Below are 14,642 nucleotides of genomic sequence, written 5' to 3' on the forward strand. Positions count from 1 at the left end.
TGGTTGAATGTTACTGATGAACATCTCTATTTTTTAATGAATCTATAGAGCAGCCTCATTTCAACACAGCACCTTTGTTGAGCTTCCCTTCACTTGTGGCCAGAGGTCACACAGGCTGCTCAGAGGAGAAACTGACTCAATTTGCAGTTTACCTAGTGCCATCAACAGAAGCCTAGGAGGCTCCTACAAAACCAGAAATTGGTCGGGGGTTCTTAAAAACAAAAACAAAAATCAGACTCAAGGGCTCCAAAGTCTCTGGGTCACTGTAGGGCACACCATAAATAAGAATTGTTTAGGAAAAAATCACCATAAAAAGCTTACAATCATAGCCTCTCTTTGCAATGAAATGTACTCAAAACTTTAAAATGAAGCCAAATATTAGCACTGACATTTAAAGCCACCCAGACTGCAGGGTAAGTGAGTGAGTGAAGAAAATATGTACATTAATTTATACCACATTTTGTCTATTATTTAGATGCAACTTTTATATGTGGCCCAGCTTCCCTTTACGTCATTCATTTTTCCTCACGTACCCTTATGGAAGCCAGAACATGTTCCTATAAATTCATAAGAACAAACTGTATCAACTACTGTATGTAACACTGCATATCATAACATGAACCAATACATCTGAACTTCTTCCATTTGATGGTTGCTATTTTAACATTTCTCTTTTGGGATCAAATGAACCAACACTTTTGTGGACTAGACAAAAAGGGGTACTAAAAAGTGGTATTGTTTCTCCCACTGTAGTAAGTCTCCGTTCACATTAGGATGCAGTGCTGCCAACTTCAGTCTGTTCTCCCAGGGCTTGATCCTTCTCCTATTGAAGTCAGTGGTAAGACTCCCATTGGCTTGAATGGGCCACAACTGAAAAAAAACATATTGGGGACTAATGGCTGACTTTCCAGTTAGCAGGGCAGTTTTAAGTCCTTCCTTCTTCTCCATTTATGCAGGGAAATTTGGATCTAAAATGACAGGCCTCAAAGACCCAGGTTTCACCTTTTAACAAACAGTAAATTACTTATCTCATAAATGCTGAATCACACACCGAAGGTATAAGAGTGTATCAAATAAAGAAACCCCACCTTTTACCATGTGAATGCTGTGAAGACTATGGTTAAAAAGTGCGTGAAGATGAGGAAAGGTCCTAAGCACTGGGGCATGCTTTTCTAGGGCACCTGTCATCCCCGCAGGCTAGTACCAGCTACCCGGGGCTAGTTCTCCACTCCCTTCTACTTGTGGGCTATGTATCCTGCTCCCCAGCTGCAAAACCAGGGCTGGCAGCCTGCAGGCGCTAGGCACTGCTGGCAAATTGTCCTCCTCTGGCCCTAGCCCAGTGCTGTGGGGCTACACCAGCCCTGGGGCTGGGCTACGTTACACGCAGGCCCAGGCCCGCACAGATCTCCCAGGCTAGGGAGCTGCAAGGAGCTGCTCTGGGACGGGGTGGGCAGCGGTGCGGGCGCTGGGGCCACGCCGCCAGCCCCTCCCTGCCAGCTTCACCCCACAGGCCACACGTGAGGACTGTGGAGAGGGAGACCGACCGCAGGCGGGCTGCGCACGCGCACTGCGGAAACCATCCCGGCCGTTCCCCGCCCCCCAGCAGGAATTTAAAGGGCCAGCAGCGCCCCCAGCCTCCCTCCCAGACAGTCCCTCCTGCCCGGCTCATTGCGGGGGCAGCGGCGGGAGTGACGCGCCTGATGCGGTGTATCTAAGTGTGAGGGCAGCGAGCGCCCCCTCAGGCTGGGCGAGGCGCAGCAGGGCCAGTCCCCGACTCCCGGTGGAGGGGGGCAGGGCGCGCGGCGCGAGGGGGAGTCTCGGGTTCGCGCCGGCCGGACATTCAAGGGGCGCTAAGCGAGGCGGGCCGGCGAGGGAACCGGCCGCGCGCCCTGCTGCGCGCGACAAGGGCCCGTCCCCGAGCGCCCCGACCGGGATCGCGCGGTGCCCCGCGGTCCATGGAGCTCGGTAGCGGAGGCACCAGCGCTAGGCCCGCCGCGGAGCCAGGGAGTCACCTGAGCGCCGGCCTCTCGGTGGCCGCGGTGCTGCCGGCGGGCGGCAGAGGGGAGCGGCTGGGGGGCGCCACCCCGAAGCAGTTCTGCACCCTGCTGGGCAGGCCGCTCATCAGCTACACGGTGCGGGCGCTGGAGAGGTAACGACTCATGCAAGCAGCTCAGGCCCGCCCCGCCTCCCCCCCCCCTTCCTCTTCCTCCTCCTCCTCCCTACCCACGGCCCGCCTACAGCCTCACCTACCCCCCCCAGGACACAGCCTAGCCGCAACCTCCTCTCTCCCGCCCTCCTCACTGCTCAGACACCTGCCTGTCGCACGCTGCCCTGCGCAGCCTCGGGGTTCTGTCCCTTTCGCCCCCAGAGCCCAGCTGCCACCCTCTTTCCCTGGGGTTTCTGCCGCCTCCTGCCTCATCGCCTGCTGAGTCCCCTCTCGCCCCACCCCTGCAGCTCTTGCAAGCCCAGCTCATTTGTTGCTTCCTTGTGTAATCCCCTCTCTGCTGGGCTTTTCTGTCCTCTGCTTCATATCTCTCGAGCCGATGTCACTTGTTGCATGCCCGCTCCCAAATATACTTGTTTGCAAGCAAAATTGGGACCCCACCCCCCATCTGTACTCCGAACCCTAACCAGTTGTATTTCTGCTCCTGAAAAACCCCCATGGGTTTTACTGAGGATTGGAGCAGGCAAGTGCAGCTCCTGATGCGGTGAGCATGGGCTGTGTTCACTTACATGATGGCTGAATTTGGCCCTGTGTCTACACATGTATAGGCCGGGGTGGCCAAACTTACTGACCCTCTGAGCCTCATGCAACAATCTTCAGAAGTCTGAGAGCCGGGGCGTGCCTGCTGGGCTTCAGCCCTGAGCCCCAACCGGCAGGGCTCACGGAGGTGAAGCTCCGAGCCCTGGCAGGTGTGCCTTGTGGGCCTGAAGCCCTGAGACTCGCCTCTCTGCTGGGCAGAAGCCTCTTCTAGCTCTACCATCCCACTGCTCTTTATCCCTGTCTGGTAGGCGGAGAATGGAGGTGGGAGGGAAAGGAAGGGAAGCATAGGTGCTCCGCAAGCTGTCCTTTAATTGTAAAAGAGCTGCATGCAGCTTGTGAGCAATGGGTTGGGCACCCCTGGTATAGGCTATTGTTAGTATTACACACTTGGGAAGAGCAAGTATTTCTCTCTGATATAAAAATATTTATATATCAATCATACCCACTTAAACCAAACAAGCCACTTCTGACTGTTCATAATTTGCTTCTCCTGATTTTACATTGCTACCCATAGCCAAAGCTTTTGGCAGTGAAGATGAGGTTAATGCTGATTGACATTTCTGAGGGGGAAATGCAGTGCTCTTTATCAGACATCACTGCAGTCCTCCTTTATGCCCGCCCCTGGCACCACACAGACTGTAATACCCTGCCTTAATAGAAAACATGAACTGTCTTGTGGATTTAATTAGAGTACAGTTGTTGAATTGGAAGCTGATAGCTAACATAATGCAAGGCTGCATCTTGGCTCCTCTTTGTTTATACTGAAGCACAGAATTTAAGTATTGGGATACATCAGCAGTTAATATTTTCTCCATTTTACAAGGGTGCTGGATTTTAGGAACATGACTGTCTGTGGATGGTTAATAAATCTTTAATTTATTAATGTTAACATAATACACAGATCTGGACCTTGGGTAATTTAAAATGTGGGAAGCAGGAGCTTACATTTTTCATGGTGAGGTATATAAAAACAGACCTTCAGGTTTTTGGTGGGAGGGGAGGTATTTGGATAAGATGTGGGAAATTTACAGAAGATCAAAATTGGGATTGTTTCCCAACCTAGCAGTAAACACAGCTTTCCTGTAGGTCAGTACTTTTTGAAAAGGAAAGCATATCACTTGTTTTCCCTATTTAACGTTCAACAACAGCCAGCCACAAAACAAATCACAAAAGTTAACTAAACAAAACCTCTAATCCAGCAGTTGTCACAGCTCATCTCTTCTGTCTCTGTAATATCTGCCAAATGAGAGTCAGCAAAGAAAAAGAACAGTAATCTGTATATCTATTCAGTAGTTATGTTAGAGACATGGAAAAGACAGTGAAATGAGGAATAGGAAGGAAATATTTTAAGGAAAATAAAATACTAGTCTGAAAAATCTTGATTTTGCTGCCAGAATTCTTGGCCAAGCAACAATGTTATTACATATACTGTCCCAAAGCTTCCCCTTCTTCCCCTCTCCCACTGCAAAAATACAGATATTAACCCTACGGTTGATCTAGGAGCAGGACCTGAACTAGACTGTGACTCTGAGTCAATCTAGCGCTTCCTCTTTGCTCCAAGCAGTAAGTAAACTGTGCCAGTCTTTTCTCTAGTGCGCGTTACTTCCGCCTCTGCACATAGTCAGGAATGCTGGCTGCTATATCTGGGGAAGGATGAGGAGAGGAGCAAGAAAAGGGAAACAGACTTCTCCACCCAGCTGTGCAGGAGAGGAAATCACCAGGCTCTAGTGATATGAGTAGCCTGCCTAGAAGTCTAAGCAGCTCCGTTGTTTAAACTTCTTTCCCTGCATGTGTGTACTAGCATTCTCATAACTGAGCCTAGAGAGAGTAAAATAATCAATTTACAGTTTGTTAGTGATAAACCTGGGAAAAGCAGAATCCCTGTATAACATTTTCCCCTGTCATCATCTAGTTAGCTGCTCTAATAACTTGCTTCTAGGTGAATGTTACATTAACCAGACATAAATTCCCCCACTCTGCCTCCTCTACTTCTGAAATGATAACATATATTCACTGGGAAGATAAGCAACTTTCTGTTCTTCTAAGTTTTGAGTGAAGATTTTCAAAAATAAATACTGTTTTTTGGGTACCTCAGTTTTTGGATGTCTACCTTGAGACACCTAAAATGTCTTGATTTTTTTCAGAGAATAGGTGTTCAGCACTTCTGAAAATCAGGCCCTTTATATGGTGTCTCAGTTTGGGCATCAGAAGTCACTAATCAGTTTTGAAAGCTTTGACCTTGATTCTCATGTACATCGTGTGGTGTTTCATCAAAGACTTGAAAGAAAGGTATCTGCTGTATTTTATTTGACAGGGTTGGGGGGACAAAACATCTTAAAATATTTTCTGAAAGCATCTAGGGCCCAATTCTTTTCTGATGTAAATTCAATTTTACCTGGGTGGAACTTGATTCAGTGTCTTCTACATTAAAGTAAAGATACCTTTTCTATTTTAGCCACTGCTTTAGAGATTTTTTTCCCCCAGTAAGTCTAAGATAACGGAATATTTCATTAACCTGCCTTAACTCTTTATGGCATTCTTGATCATATCAACCACTTCATAAATCTCAAATATCGGCTATAAATTATCCAAAAATAAAATTGCACACTTTTTTCTCATTTGATTTACATCACCCGTTATGAGATTCCAGAATTCAATATTCAAAGTATACAAAAAAAAGCACTTTCCTTGAAAAGACTTTGCAATGACCCAAGACCTTTTGGTTCCGATAGGCTCCAATGTGTCTTGTCTTCTGGTATATGCCTAGTGGCAGGGGTCAGACTATCCAAGTCTAAAGAAAGGGGGGAATATACTCTCCCATACATTTTCAGTCTTGTAGAAAAACCTCTGTTGTCAAAGTTTGGAAGCTGAACTCCAGCTAGCTACTCAGGTGTGTGTTAAAGGGATTCCTTTTTTCAAGAATCTGCTACAATAAATTCATTTTGAGGCTTGTCGGTTATGTACTTCACATATCACATTCTGGCTTCCCGTAATGTATTCTATTTGACTTGAAATCTCACGTGCCAAATTCCATTGGCAGACTTGTGTGTGGGTATTAGATAAGACTCTTTCAGAAGAGGTAGATTTTGAGTGAACATCTGTGTTTTTTAAACAACATGAGGGGCCAAATTGTTACCCTGATGTTATCCATACTTTACTTTGCCAGTATAGCCCCACTGATTTCATTGCAGTTATGTGTGGCGTAAGGTGTTAGTACTGCTCAATGTGAATAAGGGCAACTGACTCTAGCTCTGAGTTAAGCCTCATGACAGTCTTAAGGTTAAATGCTGCTATTGTCCCTATTTTCTAGATGAGTAAATGGAGATACACTGCAGGTAAGTGACTTGCCATAGGTCTCATAGCAAGCTAATGAAAAAAGCTGAGGAATAAAGCCCAGAAGCCCTAACCCCTAGCTTCATATATACTCTCATGTGTAGACCTCCCTGCTTTCCTGCACTCGGGTAGTTTCCAGAGAACACTTGTCATGGTTCAGAACAACTGCACCTGTATTCCTCCTCCCTGGTCAAGCAAGGGAACCCATTTCTAGGCTTCAGTCTCTCCCCAGCACCTCTTTTGGGTGGATACCCACATCTCCATCTTTCCTGACTGGGTTTTTGGAGGCTGCACAGTTTCCTGCCTTACTGTGAGTGCCTCAGCAAGTCAGACTGCCTAAGCAGGCCTGCCTTGCTTTTCTTCTCAGAGGCTATAACCAATGTAGTTGCCACACAGCTCTTTCTAAGCAAGCAAGTTTATTTTTAAGGTAAAACCATTACAGAGAAAACATTAAGAATAGTAGTAGAATCTACACTCATGCTAATAAGCTTACTGAAAATCACCCCAACTCTAACAAGGGCTCCGGTAGGTGGCCTGTCCCTCAAGCCCTTCTTAAGGAGTGGGGCACCTCTTTGGACAGAGGGTTCTGTCTATTATTTGCTGAATCAGAAAGAAGGCCTTGTGTCAATTTAAATTCAGGTTATTTATCCTAAAGTCCTTCCTTTGTTGGTCGGCAGAATCCTGTTTAAACCACTCTATAAGTCCCTCAAAGTGGTGGTATCTGTGCAGAGGTGTTATAACCTGAGTGGGTTTGCCTAATCAGCCCCAACTGTTGTTAGCTCCTGGAGGGCTGTAGTCACCTACTGTAATCTGCCAGAGAATAGGTAGGCTACCTAGCAGGTGGAACAGGACCTAGCCTGGTGGTTGTGGTAGTTTGGGTAGTGGCAGGCAAAGATCCAGGGTTCAGGCTCCAGTCTGAGGGGGAAGCCAGAGTCACAGTCGAGGGGCCAAGCCAAAGATCACAACTGGAGTCAAGCCAAAGGGTAAGCCAGAGTCAGGAGCAATGGTCTCAAGTTGCAGTTGGGGAGGTCTAGGTTGGACATTAGGAAAAAGTTTTTCACTAGGAGGGTGGTGAAGTACTGGAATGGGTTACCTAGGGAGGTGGTGGAATCTCCATCTTTAGAGATTTCTAAGCTGAGGCTTGACAAAACCCTGGCTGGGATGATATAGCTGAGGTTAGTCCTGCTTTGAGCAGGGGGTTGGACTAGATGACCTCTGAGGTCCCTTCCAACTCTAATATTCTATGATTCTGTGGTCAGAGATGTAGCCGGGGGGTCAGAGCCAGAAGTCACGTCTAAGCCAGAGTCATAGGCCTTGTCTACACTTGAAAAATAAGTCAACATATTTGTTGACTTTCAGCCACTGTTATAGGTGGCTCATGTCCACACTGCTCTCCTGGGGTCAGTGGAGTGTGTCCTCACCAGGAGCACTTCCACCGACCTAAGGGGCAGTGTGGGGGGAGCTGAGAGACAGGCTCCTTGTGGGCTACCCCCACTCCTGGTCCCAGCCGGGAGCCAGGGTAGCGCGCAGGGACCTCTCCGCACCCCCACCCCTAGGAGCCATGCAGCCTGGTGTCCTGCCTGGTCATGGCTGTGAGCTGAGAGCAGGCTCAAGTAGCCCATTTCTGGGCTTGCCAGGCAGCAGGCACCTGTGGTGTGCTCGAGTCCCAGGCTCTCAGCCAGGCTGCAGCTACCTGTGTCCCAGCTCAGAGCTGGGGGGACAGCTGCTGCCATGCGTCCCTGGCTCGCAGCTGGAGTAGCAGCTGGTGCACATCCTGGGCTTGCAGTGGAATGGCAGCAGCCCACGCCTCAGCTCAGAGTTGGGTGGCAGCAAGTCCACACCCCGGCTTGCAGCCAGGGGGCAGCCTCTTGCAGCTTGCTTGCACCTTGGTTCACAGCCGGAGCCGGTGGCAGCCACTAGCAGCTTGCCAACATCCCGGGCTCCCAGAGGGGCAGCAGCAGCCTTCCGCACTCCAGCTCAGAGCTTGGTGGCTGTCACTCTTGTCCCTCCTGGTCCCAGTTCTCAGCCAGAGCGAGCAGCCTACTGGGTTCTGACTCACAGCTGGGAGCAGGTTATCATCCCCCTGACTTGTCAATTTCACTGCTCTAGGGAAGCAGTGAAATTGATAAGCATGAGTGCCCCTCCACTGGTCTAAGGGGACACAGTGTCTACACTGACACTGTGTTGCCCTAGCTCTGCGGACAAAAGCCCGACGGCTCTTGTAGAGGTGGTTTTATTTTGTCGGAAAAACAGGCAGTTTTGTTGGCGGGGAGGTGACTGTAGTGTGTACACTAGCACTGTTTTGTCGACAAAAGCTGACTTTTGTCGACAAAACTCTCTAGTGTAGACCAGGTCATAGTCAACCAAGAGTCTGATCCAGGAGTCAGAAACCAGAATTGAGCAGATACAAGCTGGAGCAGGAGTAAGGCTTGGGGCAAGGACGGAAGCAGGAAACAGCAGGATAAGCACAGCTGCAGGCATGATACATATTGAGAAGTTACTAGGGTAGTGCTGCTGCAGCTCAAATAGCAGGCTGGTGGCTCCCCTGCCCAATCAGAAAGTGCAGCTCCTTGGTGGGGGTTTATTTGGCCCATCTAAGCTTGCTGGGTTGCCTAGTGATCAGGCTGAGAGCCAGCTGTGCCCCTGACACCCTCTCCCATGAAATTACAAACAATCCCTGGCCCACAGTGATACACAAACTTAATACAGTAAAATCTTAAAGATATTGCAGGAAATTGCCATATTTGTCACAATACTGACCATCTTTATTAGGATGTGTCATTTCATCCAGTGTTTGTTCAGGTTTCTTGTGGTAAAATCCTCATGATATCCAAGCAACTTTAACAGAGAGAGGCTTCCTCTGGAATCACTCTTTCTAGCGGAGATGTTTTTATGTTGAGTTCAGGCTAGTGTCAGATTCTATGATTTAGCATTGTTTGAAGACTTGATTTATTTTGACACCAACGCACCTCTTCCTTATTTCTGAAGAAAAGGGGAACCTAGATGAATTCTTCAGTTAAACAGAAACATGTTCACCCTGCAAGTAGCAATATGGAGAGAAAAATCTAAACATCAGGTTAATACCACTAATGCAGCAGTTTTGTTTATGGTGAATTTAGCAGAAGAGTTTTTTGGTGGTTTACAACTTATTGAAGAATTGAAGAACTTTTCATATAGCCAAGTGAAGACTTGGGAAATTACTGGTCCAATATGTTGGGCCAAATTATCAACTGATATAAGTGGGAGTAGCTCCATTGAGATTGAGTGGAATTTTGCTGATTTCCACCAGCTGTGGATGTGGCTTGCTGTAGCTGTAGGAATTACTGAACTGCACTAAGAGGGGACCAGCAGGACAATCCTTCCCTCAAATCCTCTGCATTTCAGTGATTTCAGTTTTTGAGGTGGTTTCACTATGATCAGAATGGAAAACCTATTATTTTGATCTCTTGTTCAGTCAACTAGAAGTTGTTTTCCAAACTAGAATTGAAGTCTATACTATCTGGGGATTATCCAGTTCTGGGGTGTGTGTGTAAATATATATATGGCAAACTATAAAGCATTTTGGGATGCATTTCTCAGAGCAAATCTATTTTGCAATTACTGCATTGTTCAGATAGATTCTTTTCCATATTATGTGTGATTAGACCAGTCTGAAACTTCTGCTTAATTTTTTTTTATAGTTGCAAAAGGGAAAGTATGGTATGACATTTTAAAACTAATTTTTCAAGATGATTTTGACTTTAAAAAAAAAAAAAAGGTGAAGTTTACCATCAAAAGATAGGAGTTGAACAGTTTCAGGAAAGAATTAATCTCTCTGCTGCTAGATTCTGTCTACTGACATTCCGCATAGTTTCACTAAATCATTTTGAAATGTGTCAATAATCAGATCCTCAACAGTCAGTGCAGCTGTGTGATGTGGAATTCCCGTTAATGAGAAATCTGCAATGTACTGAAACAATATTATATTAATGTTTTTCATCATTCTTATAAATCACTTTGATGTAGGGCTATTTTATGCATGAGAGCATGGACTCTTGCCTTTTTAATCACTCTGGGTCACCTATGCTTTTATAGGACTAGATTGTGTCTTTAAGAGACAGCCCTAAGTAGATCCACACCAGCCCAGCATTAATTCAAGAAGGTCTCAAGAAGTCTTTGATCTCAGTGGAGAGAGGTGCACTCAGCCTTTTACAGGGTTTGTACAGACCTAGGGTGGAGGTGTGACTTCTTCCTGTCACTTTGTTGTGGATTGCACCAGTGGAGGCCTTGAACCCTGCCTGCCACACCCTCCATGCAATGGCTGATCATAGTCTGCCCCCATATTGTCTCTACCATTATCAAAAGTATCATAGAAATGTAGGGCTGGAAGGGGCCTTGAGAGGCCATCAGGTTCAGTCCCCTGCGCTGTGGCAGGACCAAGTAAACCTAGGCCTTCCATGAGAGGTGTTTGTCCAACCTGTTTTTAAACACTTCCTCCCACCGTATAATGGGGATTCCACAGCCTCCTTGGAAGCCTGTTCCAGAGCTTAACTACCTTTGTAGTTAGAAAGTTTTCCCTAATATTTACTCTAAATCTCCCTGGCTGCAGATTAAGACCCTTACTTCTTGTCCTACCTTCAGTGGACGTGGCGAACAATTGATTACAGTCCTCTTTACAGCAGCTCTTAACATATTTGAACACTGTTTTCAGATCCTCCCTCAGACTAAACATAACCAGTTTTTTAACCTTTCCATATGGGCCAGGTTTTCTAAACCTTTTTCATTTTTTGTTACTCTCCTCTGGATTCTCTCCAGTTTGTTCACATCTTTTCCTAAAGTGTAGCATCCAGACTAGGACACAGTACTCCAGCTGAGTAGAACAAGACAATAATCCCCTGTGTTTTACATACAGCATTCCTGTTAATATACCCCAGTATGTTGTTAGTCTTTTTTGCAGCTGCATCACATTGTTGACTCATATTCAATTGGTGATCTGTATTAAGTGCATGAAAATTTTCAGGTGGTATTATGATCACAACCGCCTCCCCTCCCCGCCCACCTTTTTTTTTTTTTTTTTCTTTCCAGGTCACTTTAAGCACTGAGTCTAAGGGTTGTTCTATATACCACACTCGCCTACTGAGGAATAAACCAGACCACTGTGTGCTTTGCCTCTGCCTCCAGTGAATCCCTTCCATCCAAAGGGTGGGGTGGATGGTATAAAGTAAGCTGCGCTAGTGTGTATTTCTTATAATAAGAGAATCCTCACTGTCAGTCTGAGCAAAGGGAGCTTAGGCAGTGCCAAGGATCTTGTCTGATTTTTCAGAACAAAACCCTTATGCTATTACAATGTTAAAATTACACAATTGAAAGAATCAGGTATGTCAAAATACATGTTCCAAACCATGTATTTTGTTTGTTGTGTTGAGTATGCTCAAACACAACAGCAAATGTTGTTTGTGTTGAGTATGCTCAAATTCATCAGGAGGGAGCAGTAGAAAAGAGCCTGGACAGCTGTCTTGGCCACTGCTCTCTCTGCTGCCTCAAATTCCCTGTGGCCCCATCCAGTGCATGGTTTCAGGAGGGCTATTTTTTATGTTTGCCTACTTTTGAGTAAGGAGAGTGCCTGAGGGAATTCCTCCTGAGGCATCATAAGGGCTTGAGAGGGTTATTCTGCTTTGGACCTAGGTATTCCATAGAGGACCTAAATTCTTTGCTCCTGTTCTTTTTTTTTTTTTTAAACGTGATGCCTTTATTGGGTGATGATTAGAGTGAGTGTCTTATTTTTATATGTTTAGAATTAGGTTCAAGAATAGAGCTATAGTTTAATTTTGTTTTGAAAACACACCATTCTTTTGCGTCTTAGCTTATTGTGTAGGTTCCAGATGGGTATTGTGGATAAGTAAGTTATGTGCCTTTTATAATCATTCCACAGTTGGCTAGATTCTTATATTTTTTCCACTTTTTAAAAATAATTGTTGTGCAAGAACATGCAGAAACTAAATGTGATATACTGATTTTATTTAGAGTCATTTTTAGTTACTGCCTACATAGAGTTTAGGAAACAAACCTGCAGATGAACTTGGATTGTGCTTTTAAATATTTTGAAATACAGTATATGAACATGATCTTTATTCTCTGGTGCATATGTAAAACATAACCAAGATATAAATAATGTTACTTCAATCAGCACTTCAACCAGTGTATTTGTTTAATCTAATCTAGTTAGCACTGTGATGGCCACAGAGAAGAACCTATTTTGGGGTCTGTATATTTAGCAAGCCTCTCCAAGGTGTACTTAAAGAATGGTGCTATCAAGAACTATCAGATTATTGTCTTCATGGTCAAAACAACTTTGTGGGACTTGAATGTTTTTACATTTTGCCATGAAAGTAGCTTTATAAAAGGTAAATATATATGCAGAATGCCATTATTTCCAGACCACTGGTTCAGTAGTATATTATATAAATGTAACATCTAGCGTCTACCACCATTGTTTGACTCGCATAGCAGCCTCCATATTATTGTCCATCCCTACCTTGACAGGAATTCATTTTCCAGCATCTGTCCAGGGCCTTGGTGCTGCCTGATTCTCATTCAGTTGTATGTATTCTGACACACCGTGGAACTTGGAAGAGTCCAAAACTCAGTGTATCAAATTATCTGAGGTTGAGGTTAAGAACAGCAAAACTCTTAACTGTTGGTTAGAGCGCGCACACATGTGAAAGAGAAGTGACAGATCATTGGGACACAATGTGATTGGACTCTATTAGTTAAGGTGGGTTGACAAGATTGCTGGCTGGTATATTTGAAGTCTTACTCCCCAGACCTGCAAATTGTTTTGTCTGGGTAGATCTGTGCACAGAATCCCAGTGCCTTCATTGAGGCTGCATGTGGATGTAGGGCTGAACCGATGCTTTGTTTCTTTTTTTCAGGATCAGAGCCTTAAAGTAGGAAACTGATATAGCAACTTTAAAATGTTGAGGTGCTTCATTATACTAGTATTTTTACCAATAACTAAGTTTCTTATTAGAAGAATTTATTATTTTTAATCCTAATGCAAGTGCTCCAAGTTTTATTTAAGAATACATGCAAAGAATATTTATGCTTCTCTACAATTTCTTGCAGAATAAGCTGGATATCAGATATTGTTGTGGTGGTGACTCTAGAGAACATTGAAACAATGAAGTCTATCGTGGAAAAATATGGCCACAAACAAATTACGGTTGTAGAAGGTGGAGTGAGTCGCCATCGGTCAATTTTCAATGGACTGAAAATCTTTCCAGAGAGCAAGCTTTCCAGCTGTCCACTCCAAAAACCAGAAGTAGTGATTATCCACGATGCTGTGAGGCCCTTTGTTGAGGAAGATATTCTTCTTAAAGTGGTTTTGGCTGCTAAAGAACATGGGGTATGTACAACACAGAAACTGAATTCTGTAAAGCTCTTGTATGGTATGAAGTAAAATGGGAACTGTATTATACCTCAACATAGTACCATACATTTATAGTGGAACAAATATAGGACCCAGTCATGTAAGAAGGTCAGCTTGGGTGGACCTGCTTATGCTATAACGGCTTTATTTATTTACAGAATGATGTATAACTAGGATATGGAATTAATCTGCAACTTGTAAGATAAGAAGTTACCAGCTTGATGAGAATTTACTGTGTATGCTTGATCCTGCTGGCCTTTTGTATACAAAATTCTGTTGACTGATGTCTAGATACTCTGGTGATGCATACTTTATAGATATCTAGAAGAGAGAATAATATGTTTGTGACATAACAAAAAGCTTTGGTATTATATTATATTTTTCCCTTTTATCCTTCATAGCCAATTCCTTAAAGTAAGCAGCAAAAGTATTTTCCTATTACATTACATGACATTACATTGATTTCCTTAAAATCCTTAAACGTTGGTAAATTGTGCAGAATTACATATAAATCTTGTAGATCAGTGTTTGCTGTTTTGTGTGGATACAACAAAATTGTGATCTTATGCTGATGATGGGAATAATTAAGCAATAAATGGCAGAGAGGCCCGATAACAGTTAATGATCAGCTGCAAACCCTAAACCCAGCTGGTCATTAACTGCCAGGAAATGCCGGTTTTGGAGGTTATTTCTGTTTTCCTTTATAAAATAGGTTTTTGTGTTTGTGACTGTTGTCCTGAGCTTCGTCTGATGCTGCTCCTACAATATTTGTTTGCAGTACCTGTGCTTTCCTAGTCATTAATGATTGGTACAAACAGGATATTTCTGAATGCTCTGTTAGGATTTATAGAAGACTGCTTATAAATACCGGTTAAATAAAATTAAAACTTGACAGTTACTTTGAACTTAAACTGATGCATTTACAAAGCATGAAGGATATGACCTGTAATTAGGTAAGTGATGTCAATGAAATCTATTGGTGACTATGCCTGGGAGTAAATGAGCAGGGACTTAGCCCTGTATTTTTAAAGAAACTCCTGACATTATTATTCAGAACTCATATATTAAAACTTATATTCAGTGATGCATCTGAAAAATATTAATATTCTATTCTTTCTAAGTTCTACCTGTGAACAT

General features: G+C 44.3%; 1 protein-coding gene and 1 long non-coding RNA gene across 3 annotated transcripts in view; one reads left to right on the forward strand and one right to left on the reverse strand.

Annotated features, from left to right (window-relative positions):
• The window catches only part of LOC137162364 (uncharacterized), a 34,069-nt gene extending 31,930 nt beyond the window's left edge, over positions 1-2,139 (reverse strand). Inside the window, exon 1 of the long non-coding RNA XR_010922354.1 lies at positions 2,013-2,139. This is a non-coding gene — a long non-coding RNA (uncharacterized lncRNA). The remainder of the gene's footprint in view (positions 1-2,012) is intronic.
• CRPPA (CDP-L-ribitol pyrophosphorylase A) overlaps positions 1,692-14,642 on the forward strand; it is a 185,140-nt gene continuing 172,189 nt past the window's right edge. For both annotated transcript variants that reach the window (XM_067562113.1, XM_067562112.1), the window contains exons 1-2: positions 1,692-2,149; positions 13,202-13,481. In XM_067562113.1, the coding sequence (XP_067418214.1) occupies positions 1,956-2,149; positions 13,202-13,481 (474 nt within the window). In that variant the 5' untranslated portion in view covers positions 1,692-1,955. The remainder of the gene's footprint in view (positions 2,150-13,201; positions 13,482-14,642) is intronic.

The sequence above is a fragment of the Emydura macquarii genome, unplaced genomic scaffold, assembly GCF_026122565.2.
Source record: "Emydura macquarii macquarii isolate MOO-44397 ecotype Brisbane River unplaced genomic scaffold, CSIRO-AGI_Emac_v2 contig_2422, whole genome shotgun sequence".
Classification (NCBI taxonomy): domain Eukaryota; kingdom Metazoa; phylum Chordata; order Testudines; family Chelidae; genus Emydura; species Emydura macquarii.